An 11590-nucleotide genomic window follows, 5' to 3' on the forward strand; every position below is an offset into this window, starting at 1 on the left:
GATCCGCTTTGTCAGAGTGGACGGTGGTACGGCCCGCCTGGGCAGCCCTGGAGGGTTCCAGGCCTAGTTGTTGTCTTAACTGCTCCGCATTTATGTACTCCGTAGTTATGTACATATATGTGGCTTACATTAAAATATATATCCTATCCAAGTATAGGTCTATCGTTTTGGATTTCCAATTTGTGTCTTTACAGGTCGCACTCGTGATTGTGCTAAATGCCATAGAATACGACATATTCAAAGTACAAAGCTAGATTATTAAATTCATCGAGAAATACAAGTCAAAAGATCTAGGGGTATCTTGCAAAACACACATCGACTCGTGGAATCGTGTCTTCAGAAGAAGCTTAGGCATACCAACTTGTGCCAGTCTCTTGCTCCTCCTCTTTTCGGTGGGGGATGATGGAGTCCTTAATCTTGAAAACATCGATAATTTCATGCCACGTATCATGGTCCAGGCTAAAGACCGCCTGATGTTTTTGCACGCCTTTCTTTTGGGCTTCACTGGGGGCGAATGGCGCGGACGGATCTGTCAACCTATTAGTGCTGTATCAACCAGTCTGTTGAAAAATACTCACGCAGGGTCGGCAAATCACGACTATCTGTTTGTACACCCACTGTGCCATCTCGCACAAGGAAGCTCACATAGAACAAGTTTTCCACACTTTGCCCGAAAGAATGCGGGTTGATACAGAAGCGAAACAAAGGAATTCCTCCGTCGTCCGCTATGCTATGCTTGTCCATGATTTTTTGTGCTTTCTCTGTTGTGAGATTTGCTTCGTTGCGAAGCTCTGTCTCAACTGCCTTCTGACTGATACGCTGCCTAGTGGCAAGCAGCTTGTTGATATCGGAACAGATCTGGGTCAGATTTGTGCTGTCCTGTTGGCCAAGATCCTGCTGTGCCATTTCTCGAGGTGCCACGGCTTGCGATGGATCAATAACCTCTGCTGCTCTTCGCTGTGTCATTTGCCGCGTACGCTTCTGTACTGACAGCGGCCCCAGCAACCATCCGGACACGGCCGGACGAGCATTGCTAGGAAAGCAGGCCGATCGGCCAAGCGTGTCCCAATTCATCGCATCACCATCATCATCTTCGTCACTGGCATCGGGATCTCTTTGGCTTCGACCAAGACGCCCTCGGCGTCCTTGTGTTGAAGCCGTCGCATTGTTTGGGCCGCGACGCATGAACGATACACACTTGGAGACAAACTCGTCTACATCAATACCGGCAGAGGTGTCACCGAGAGCGAGCTGGGTGGCTTTTTTGTGTGTTAGATCGGCGGTGTTGACCAGGATGCGCGAATCGAGCGTGGCGTCGGCGGTCTGCTTCACTTTGACGTAGAATTGATTTGCTTGTTCAACAATATTGAGGATACCATCATTCCCAGGCTGCATGAGCTCGCCTCGCGTGTCTTCGTGGGCGTGTTAGAGCACCATTACCCGAGTCTCGAGTCCAGCCAAAGCAACTTACCATTTAGTTCCCTACCCAGCTCTCGAAGTCCCCTCCGTACACTTCTCCGTTCATCGGGGTCCTGATCAGGATCATAGTATCGTGTGTCGCTGCTGGTTCGTTGAGATGATACTTGCGACTGCCCAGATCGGGCAGACTGAGCAGATCGAGCAGACTGGGTATTTGAGGGGCGGTCGGTTAACCGCCGTCGTTTACCCTGTGCACGCGGTGGCATCGCAGCGGTAGTTCTCTTATTATTACCTTGATGCCGATTTTCTTTATCAGAAGTAAATGAGTCTGGTGATATTGATGATGTTGGGCCGGGACCTGGGGTGTTTGCTTCGTCCAGATTTGTGTGAATGAGACGTGCCATACTCGATCAGCAGTCAGTGCGAGATGATATGAGAGTGGGAACAAAGAGAGTTTAACAAAGAAAAAAGTGGGCAACTAATCGAGTACAACTATACACGGTAGCCCAATTTAGACAAAGAGTATACCTCGAAATACATGGAGGAAAAAGACGTGTGGCTCCATTTAGTGATCGCGAACGCCTGTCGCGTCGCGTAGACCTTCCACGTGACCTCCCCACGTCGGGTTGCTTATCGGCCATGACGCAGCGACCTGTTGCTCTCTCCAAACGGGGAACAGAGATGGAAGCGTTCACCTTTGCCGTGACCACTCAAGTGGACATACCAATACGCATAAAGATGTAAGTTATACATTCCTAAGCATTGGGCTTTTTCTCATGCCGACACATCTACAGTGGCTCGTTAGAGGGAAAGCAGAAGCCGATTCCATGCACCGTTCTAGATGAAAACGCCGAGCTGCGGCATATTGCCTCCGTCCAAGACCCCGCCTCCGATCTCTATGTGACCGCTCAGATATGGTCAGAGTCGAAGCCATTGGGCGTGCCCATGAAGACCAAATACAAGGCCTTCAAAACTACCCGCGTATGGAATGAATGGTTGGAGATGCCCATGTCTATCAAGGATGCCGAGCGTAATGCTCAGCTCGCAATCACCATCGTTGATATGTCTCCACTCGCTGCTGATAGGATTACGCACGTCCCATTCGGTGGAACTACAATCACTTTGTTTGATGAAGACGGGAAATTGAAAATGGGCAGACAAAAGTGCAAGGTTTATTTACACAAGGACGCAGACGGCTCTGCTACAACCTCTACTCCATCCGTTTTACCACCTAAGCGTCGTAAGCCGAATACCCGTGATCCTTCACAGCAGTCACCCGAAGAAGCGGAACTAGAACGAGTCGAAGTCTTGATCAAGAAACACGAAATGGGGGAGATCCCACGTGTGGACTGGATGGATCAATTGCTCTTTCGGGAGTTGGAGAAACTGAAGACAAATGCAGATGAAGCGGCTCAAAAGCGCGCGCTTGAACTTCATGCAGCCCTACAAAAAGATCCGAAACACGTCAAAGATCAGGATGATAGCTCTGACGAAGAGAACATCGAAGATGAGTATTTCGACCTCTACGTCGAATTTCCACGCTTTGATCATCCCATTGTGTGGGCTGATCACGAGTATCCTCCTCCGCCCATTTCTTCCTGGCCCCAAAATGCACCTCCTCACCCCAATGCTACCCTCAAGCCAGTTCCGGAGGTACATTTTGGACCTGGAATCTCAAATGCCGATCCCCATAATATCATTCAAATTTATGATCCGGAGGTTGGTCAAATCGGAAACCCGTGTGAGGACAAGCACCGGCGTCTGATCCGGAGCCATCGAACCGGCATCATGGATCGTGACCTGAAGCCCAACCCAAAGATCAGGGATGATCTCAATATGATTATCTCCTATGAACCGACACAAGACCTCACCGCTGAAGAGAAGGATCTTGTGTGGCGTTTCAGGTATCATCTTACACGCGAGAAGAAGGCATTGACAAAATTCGTCAAATCGGTCAACTGGCGGGATGTTGGAGAATCGCGGCAAGCTGTTGAAATGTTCCCTAAATGGACCGAGATTGACGTCGACGACGCTCTTGAGATTCTTGGTCCCACCTTTGATAATCCTGCGGTCCGTTCGTACGCTGTGGAAACACTGCGGAAGGCAGATGACGAGGAATTGCTTCTTTATCTTCTTCAATTGGTGCAAGCTCTGAAATATGACGCAACTCCGGATAACCAACCTGATGCGGCTCCGCAGGAGTCCTCGCTTGCACATTTCTTGATTTCGCGTGCGGCTAATAACTTCAAACTTGGCAACTACCTACACTGGTATCTTATGGTCGAATTCGATGACGCTGATGCAATTCAGCGTCGGCTGTTTGCGCGGGTTGAATACTACTTCATGGTTGAACTGGAGAAGCTTCATCCTGAGCACAGAAAGACACTATTACGCCAAGGTGAAATGGTGGCTGTGCTCTCCAAAATAGCCAAGGACGTACGCTTCGCACGCGAAAACAGAGTCGGCAAGATTGAGATGCTGAAAAAATATCTCCGTGACCCTGATAACGACCTGATCAACATAGATCCATCGCTGCCCCTACCTTTAGATCCCGATGTTTCAGTGGTTGGATTATACCCCGAGGAATCCAACGTCTTCAAATCCACTCTTTCCCCTTTACTTATCACGTTCAAGACTTCTGAAGGTCGTCGTTATCCGATGCTGTTCAAAGTCGGTGATGATCTTCGCCAGGACCAATTGGTCATCCAGATCATCATCTTGATGGATCGCCTTTTGCAGAAGGAGAACCTTGATCTAAAACTGACTCCTTATCGAATTCTTGCCACCAGCGCAACGGCCGGCGCCGTGCAATTCATCCCCTCGATTTCTCTCTCCGCGGCGTCCGCCAAGTATAAATCAATCCTTGCCTATCTGCAAGCCAATAACCCAGATGACAATGAGCCTCTTGGCGTTCGCAAAGAAGCAATGGATACATACGTCAAATCATGTGCAGGATACTGCGTTATCACGTACCTCCTCGGCGTTGGCGACCGGCATCTTGAAAACCTGCTTCTAGCACCAGATGGCCACTTCTTCCACGCTGACTTTGGGTTCATCCTTGGTCGTGATCCGAAGCCTTTTGCGCCCATGATGAAACTTTGCAAGGAAATGGTCGAAGGCATGGGCGGCACAACCTCGCCCCAATATCTGCAGTTCAAGCAGTACTGCTACACTGCTTACACCACGCTGCGAAAATCTGCCAATCTGATTCTTAACCTCTTCAGTTTGATGGTTGATGCCAATATCCCTGATATTCGAGTGGAGCCCGATAAAGCCGTCCTGAAAGTGAAGGAGCGCTTCCATCTCGAGATGACCGAGGAAGAAGCCATCCGCCACTTCGAGCAACTTATCGCAGACAGCGTCAATGCTATATTTGGTGTTGTGATTGATCGCTTGCACGATTTCGTGCAGGGCTGGCGGGCATAAGCTCTGGTACTTTGAAGACTTGTGCGCCTTGGGATGTGTAAGGAATTTCCCTGCTGACCTTGCATATACTTTAATTTGTTCTTGTTTTTGTTTTTTGGTTCCAGACCACAAGCGTTGTGGCGTTTTGGGAATGATGTTGTGGGATGGGGGTTCTGCTTCTTTCCTCATGACATGCGGCGCAATACGATGGATTTATAAAAGCCAGGATACCCAATCTAGATTATTTTGTCTGGATAGCAATTATTTGTTGAAATCCCGAGCGATGCCCACACAGGAGCCTGAGTAGGCTCTGCAAAATATAGATATAGCCAGGTCAAGCCTCCGGCAGATTCAACGTGGTTGACATCCGGGGCAAGTAGAACTTCCTAGCATTTCCTCCAATGTTGTATGGCACTCCTAGCCTAGGTATAGCCTACATATACATTTTGGTGAATCTCAAATGTTATACCTTACAGGTATCACTGCACTTTGGTGAAGTCAATTCTTGTAGCAAAGCGCCAAACCCCCAGTTTTAGTGCGTTGGTCGTCTTGCAAGTTATCATCCCCACATTAACGACACATATACCTACGATGTATATAGGAAGTAATAGGTAATTCTTCTTAGTTTCGATCCCGACGGTATTGACCCGTGCTAGCAATTTGTAATAAATTGGTTAAAGTGCACAACGTGCAAGATGTTCTATTATTGTGGGAACAGTATTTGAATATCTTATGATCGAGTGAAACATACCATAGAGCTCCTATTTCTCGCGGCACTACCCGAGCGTAGGCTTCTTATTAGCTAATGCTAATTATCGAATCCCGACGACTTCCCCGTATATATTTCCCGGATTCGGGGAATCCAACACGCTCTCTATGGAAAAGGGACTACAGTTCAAACCCCGTAGAAATTGACTCCACTTTTGTAAACCTCCGGAATATTGAAATCATTCGATTTCAACGGGGTTTGGCTGTAGCTTGCTTGTGCACTGGGTGATAGTACCTAGGTCGAGTGCTCTTCCCAGAGGTATGTACCATCTATATCCTAGACTATATATATATTGTAGTGGGGAAAGTCGGAATGCCTAGTTTAGTGGCCTTGTCCTTCAGGCAGAGAAAACGAGAGCCTGGCTGTCAAGTAGAGTTTCGGGGAGCAGATAGTCTAGAGGGAGCATCACCCCAGGAATAAAAAACGAGTTGCGAGATGTTTGAGCACTAGGAGATTGTATACTATGGTGTGGTCTATGTGATCCCTATGCTTGCTAGCTGACCCTCCTGGATGGTTGGTGTTGTTGTGTCGTTCTCGTCTTGCCTGCGTGGCCAGGCTGCCCATCGTGCATTTCCCTCTTCAATATGTAGATTCCTATCTCCATTGCCCTTCTTCTCTATTTACTGGCCATATTATTACTAGATTTTCCCTAAACGGCTTCCCGAAAACACAAAATCAGCATTTGGTCATATAGAATATTGATGGAGCATACTATTACCGTCACTACGGTCCAAAGAACCAAGGCTGCATCAAACCATCACATCCAGCCGAGTACGCAGGACAAGATTGGCTCCCCAGTGGTGTCTCAAGCCAGCCATGACTACTCTCCGCCCCCATCAAATATTCCGGAGACACCTATACCATTGTGCAAACTGGAACTTCAGTCTTTGCCTGTTAACGTTCGGACCATTGCCAATCCCGCTCCCCTAGGTCTATGTGCATCGTTCTTCTCGAATTGTGTCGCCCTCATTGTGGGAGGTATGAAAGTAGCAGGGGTCAGTATGTCCTTGGCTTTGAGTTCTGGTGGTATAGCGCAGGTGTTGGCTGGCATGTGGTATGTTCTATCCATTCTCCCCCCGAAACTCCTATCCCGCTTTGTGTGTTGCCTAGTGCTAATAAGAGTAGGGAAATGGCGACTGGGAATACTTTTGGCGCGACGACCTTTTGTTCTTTCGGTGCCTATTGGATATCATTTTCTCTGATCTCGACTTTCGACGATACCGATGTTACAAGAAGTATGGTAGATCCAATATGTCAGAACGAGCTCTTAATGGGCCTGTTCATGCTGGTAAGCCACTTCCATCAAATTCAAGATTTACTATCATGGGGACATATACTGAGAACGATATATGCATACAGGGCTGGTGCATCTTCACTACACTGATGCTCTTGTGCACTCTCAAATCTAATCTTGCGATGTTCTCTCTGTACTTTTTCATGGACATGAACTACCTTCTACTCGGCATTGCGCACATTCAATGCAACTCTCATGGCGAGATTCCGGTTGCACTTGAGAGGACAGGCGGTATTTTTGGTATTTTGGCAGCGTCTTCGGCTTGGTATAATACCTTTGCGGCTATTTCTGATATCAATAACAGTTTTCTAATAGTTCCCGTTGGTCATTTCCCTTGGTCTACGGCTGCACATCTTCGTCGGGTTAAGGCTAAAGAGGTGTGAACTCGGACTAAGAACGGAAAAACCACAACATATAGTCCCTCTCTTCATGGTACGAGTGTCTGTCGTGGACCGGCGAATCAAGAAATGAACTATTCTTGACTATTGTGTTTGATCCCGTTGCTCAATATAGGAAGATTATATTCTAACAAAGATACTTGAAACATTGGACCTCAAATTGAATTATGGTCTGAGAATACTGGCAGTATTCCTTGCATAAGTCTGATACAAAAGATACCCGTATGATTCCTGGGTGGACCAGCCACCACCCTGTTGGTCAATGAGCCTTCGAGGGTGACGCTGTCGGAGCATACGGCAGAAGGGAACCCCGAGAACCAGGAAAAAGGAGAAAGACAAGTGGAAAATGAGTCACAATTGAGCTATCTAGAACGAAAAATCCCGAGACACATTGGGTGGGGTTGGACAAAAGAGGCAGGGCTGCCTCGGGGTTTGTCTGTTTACGTCGCATACACGGCTAAACCACGGTGATCACTTTAGACAAAAAGTAGCAGTGGTAGAGATCAAGGGGCCCAGTTGACGGGCTCTGGCGGGCTCTGGCGGGCTTTGGTAACCATCTCCCGCTCGGCAGCCGAACGTACCACGCGCCAAATTATTATTAGAAGTAGGGTTGACCTAACCTGTGTTTTCTGTTGAGCTTGAATTAGACAGGAAGGCTATGCTCGCGCAAAAAGGAAACAGAAATCTCCAGAATGAAGCACTACGGAACTCTGCAAAGCCCTAAGTTGCTGCACATGATTCACTCACCGCCCGCCCTTCCGCCCTGGACATTTTGACGGGTTTTTTGTTGCCTTCCGCGGACCAGCGATTTTATTTCTTGAATCAATCCAGTCCCTTGAGACTGATCATCCACCGCTCCGATTAAGATGAATCATATTTCACCGGACTGAAAAATATTCTCCTTCAACGAGCTCCAATGGCCCAGTTCGTTCCGCGCAATGTATTCCCTCATTATGGGGCTATTCCACGGTCCTATTTCTTAGGACACCACAGAGCTGGTCTGACCAAGATGAAGAGCATGCTCTCAACTATCGACTATGTTGTCGAGTGTCGTGATTATCGAGCCCCCGTGACCTCGATCAACCCCATGTTTGAGGAAGCTTTGGGCAAGATGCGACGACTGGTCGTCTACACTAAGAGAGATCTGGGAAGCACTCCCAGATCATCTGCCCAGAAAATAGTATGTATTTGCTTCTTGGCTATGCAGTGAGATAACAGAACACTGCTGGATATCAGCTAATAGTGCTGTAGATAGAACGCAAATTGCAAAGTTTTGATCCAAAGAGCGCCGTGTTCTTCACTAGCTCGTCCTCCCGCCAAGATGTCAGCCAGATCATCAAACACCTTCGAACCGATGCCGAAGCTCCCGATAAATTAGTAGGCTGTCGAGTGTTAGTTGTCGGAATGCCCAATGTTGGCAAGTCAACACTGATCAACAATCTACGCAACTCAGGCACGGGCAAAGCCAAGGCTATGAAAACCGGGCAGCAACCCGGTATCACACGCAAGGTAGCCACGCAGGTGAAGATCATTGACCGTGAGAACGGATCACATGTCTACGTTCTGGACACGCCGGGAGTGTTTATGCCATATGTTCCAGAAGCAGAGAATATGCTCAAGCTGGCTCTCTGTGGCTGTGTCAAGGACAATGTCATTTCCGCGATAACCATGGCGGATTACTTGTTGTATCATATAAACCTGAATGATCCATCAGTATACAAGCGCTGGTCGGAACCGACCAATGATGTGGTTCCATTAATTGAAAGCTTTGCGCGCCAAACTGGCCTGCTTGCAAAAGGCGGAGTGCCAATGATGGATGGAGCCGCACTTCTTTTTATACAGAAGTGGAGACAAGGAGAGCTAGGTCAATTTTTGGTGGACGACCTAGAAGCAGAGGAACAACGGCGGGAAGATCCTACGCAAACACCGCGCATGAGCATGACGCAGGCCTTGAGGGTGGAAAGGACGACTCGAAAGAACAAACCGGATGCAACAACGAGCGATCTGTAAAATATTGTACATAATAAATCCGCCTTCGGGATATTGTGGATATTTGGAAATAATAATCAAGTGGTGTCATTACGATGAACCAGAGAATGATGCCTTAAATGTGGAGATATTGCACAAGCACCTGTAACGCCGAACCCAGGCAAAGGACAGAAATAGAAACAGGGAATTTTGAACGCAGTATCTAAATCAAGAGATCTTGTCCAGAAGGCGGCGGCGCCGCCTATCCACAAGCTCTTCCTGGACCTCATCCAGCGTCGGGAGTCTCCATTCCACCCCGTCGCCCGCATCACCAGGTAGAGATTGCCAGCCATCTTCAGCATCATCCTCTCCTTGGTGGCGCAGGTGTTCAACAGACTCCTTCTCCTTCTGCTTCTCATACGCCAATAACGTACCATCTTCTTCATCGAGACCATAGCCGAAGTAGTTGGCATCAACCTTCCTCGTCGCAATATCTCCACCGCGGCCAGACACAGCCTCTTCCTCCGCCGGTCCTTTCGCGCGAGTAACCGCAGCCTCAATCATTTCTTTGACACCAGGCAGCTCCCGGGCACGACCATAATATTTGTAGCCTCTTCCTCCGCCGGGGATCTCGCGTCCTTCATCGTCGTAAAGTCGGTTCGATCCACGCATGTAGTTCGGTCCGCCGAGGTTGCGGATTTGCATTTCCCACGCCCATTTCTCGCGCATGAGCTTGTTAATCTCATCGTTGAGATCGCGGATCTGGTAGTCGCTCAGGCTTTGCACGTGGATGCGTGATACTTTGCGCGAAATTTCTTTGACGACCTGTCCGCGCCAGCGCTCGCATACTGGCACCGTATCGATGGACGTGATCGCTTTGGGGCGTCGGGTGCGTGAGACATCAATGATTCCGAGGTCGGCTGCTTGCTGCGCGCGGAAGCGGAACAGCATCGACTGCGCTTTTTCACTGTTGCGTGCCTATTACATAGCGGGGGCTTGAATTAGCAAGACGTGACCCGACTTTGATACGGGGATTTCCCCGTGGATTTGAGCTGAGAAATGTGAGTCTCACCATGATGAAGAATTGACCAAGTCAGCGACCCGAAAAACGCGGGTATCGTGGGCGTTGGCAGGGAAGAAATCCGAAGAGGAAATCATGAGCTTGACAGCTTGCGGATATCACGTGCCTTTTTCCACATATCATCAACGTCAATCAACCATTCAACAGTCATTACATTGCGGGTTTATTGTTACATCTCACCTTAAGAAGAACAATGTCTTTTTTCATCACTCTCACTAGTGCTATATCTTCACAACGAATAGGTTGTGTTATAAGAAGCAACGCTTCCACATGATACAGAGATCTTTCATTCCGCTTATCCATAGGTGGGCATATTAAGTTGTTATAAGATCGAGAAAGGTTATCTAAAGAATATAAGCAATGCCTGACTTGATAGAAATTCGAGAAACAAACAAGTAATTCTGATCCGGATGGTACGTACGTTAGCTATACATTCCTAGAGCAATGTGGTGCTCAAACGATGGTATTTCGAGCCCAGGGAGGTAGAAGTGAAATAAAGAATATTTGGCTCGATAGATATATATACTATTGTAGGCTGAACTGAATGAGGTTATCTCTTCTAGAAAAATGCATTGTCTATACATATGCGGAGGTACCGGATTGTTGTTTGCCGAGCTAATTGATAGAATAGAACAGAGCAAATCAAGACAAAACAAGACAAAGCATTGTAGCACCATATAAGATCGTTAGCAGCAACTGCTGCTGTATTCACCGGTCTAGAGGTCTCTCTCCTTAGAGGAAGGATCAGCTTTGGTAGAGGAGATTTTGGTTGAGACGACTTAAGTGGCGATCGGCTCCGCAACCTCCACAAAGGGTTCTTGCTACTATTATACTTAGCGGGGGAAGGGATCGGGAATGCTACCTGATACGGGATGATCTTAGAGTTTCTATCGGCTGGGACTTAGATAGGGAGCTGACACTGTTTACTAAATGGTATATCCATTATAGCCAGTGTGACCAGGTTTATTGACTACCCAATGTAGTCTATCAAGAGGGGGAGACCTAACGGAGTCGGCGGCAACGTCACCTTTAGGGTTATCATCCTAAATGTGAGACGCCAGGTCGATCTGAAGAAGAGAAGGAGTGCATTCAACGAGATAACTAAGATGGAAAAGGAAAGAAGAAGCAAGTGCAGGAGCAGGAGATTACCTGCTCATATAGCTGGCGCTTCTACAAATGTTGCAAAGCTTAGCGATCTAACAAATAATCCATGAAATGCAAACTAACTAGTAAACTATGCAAACAGTAAGCGAGCA

The 11590-nt window shown here is 47.8% G+C and overlaps 5 protein-coding genes across 5 annotated transcripts; 3 read left to right on the forward strand and 2 right to left on the reverse strand.

Moving 5' to 3' along the window:
- Nucleotides 1-347: 347 nt before the first annotated feature.
- N7518_000494 (non-structural maintenance of chromosomes element 4 family protein) lies at nucleotides 348-1823 on the reverse strand (the record flags this gene model as incomplete). Its single annotated transcript, XM_057181422.1, has 3 exons — nucleotides 348-529; nucleotides 579-1412; nucleotides 1472-1823. The coding sequence occupies 3 exons, from the start codon at nucleotides 1821-1823 to the stop codon at nucleotides 348-350; spliced, it is 1368 nt and encodes a 455-aa protein (XP_057046772.1).
- A 235-nt stretch (nucleotides 1824-2058) lies between these two features.
- On the forward strand, nucleotides 2059-4845 carry N7518_000495 (phosphatidylinositol 3-kinase VPS34; the record flags this gene model as incomplete). The annotated part of the gene is made up of 2 exons (XM_057181423.1): nucleotides 2059-2159; nucleotides 2214-4845. 2 exons carry the CDS (start codon nucleotides 2059-2061, stop codon nucleotides 4843-4845), a joined length of 2733 nt encoding a protein of 910 aa, XP_057046773.1.
- A 1449-nt stretch (nucleotides 4846-6294) lies between these two features.
- Nucleotides 6295-7270, forward strand: N7518_000496 (acetate uptake transporter family protein; the record flags this gene model as incomplete). The annotated part of the gene is made up of 3 exons (XM_057181424.1): nucleotides 6295-6647; nucleotides 6719-6881; nucleotides 6953-7270. The coding sequence occupies 3 exons, from the start codon at nucleotides 6295-6297 to the stop codon at nucleotides 7268-7270; spliced, it is 834 nt and encodes a 277-aa protein (XP_057046774.1).
- Nucleotides 7271-8201: 931 nt separating this feature from the next.
- N7518_000497 (putative GTPase MTG1) lies at nucleotides 8202-9295 on the forward strand (the record flags this gene model as incomplete). The annotated part of the gene is made up of 2 exons (XM_057181425.1): nucleotides 8202-8465; nucleotides 8537-9295. The coding sequence occupies 2 exons, from the start codon at nucleotides 8202-8204 to the stop codon at nucleotides 9293-9295; spliced, it is 1023 nt and encodes a 340-aa protein (XP_057046775.1).
- A 186-nt stretch (nucleotides 9296-9481) lies between these two features.
- On the reverse strand, nucleotides 9482-10328 carry N7518_000498 (pre-mRNA-splicing factor ISY1; the record flags this gene model as incomplete). The annotated part of the gene is made up of 2 exons (XM_057181426.1): nucleotides 9482-10231; nucleotides 10326-10328. The coding sequence occupies 2 exons, from the start codon at nucleotides 10326-10328 to the stop codon at nucleotides 9482-9484; spliced, it is 753 nt and encodes a 250-aa protein (XP_057046776.1).
- Between the last annotated feature and the right edge of the window lie 1262 nt (nucleotides 10329-11590).

This window comes from Penicillium psychrosexuale (assembly GCF_028828465.1).
Source record: "Penicillium psychrosexuale strain IBT 29551 chromosome Unknown utg000001l, whole genome shotgun sequence".
Taxonomy (NCBI): Eukaryota; Fungi; Ascomycota; class Eurotiomycetes; order Eurotiales; family Aspergillaceae; genus Penicillium; species Penicillium psychrosexuale.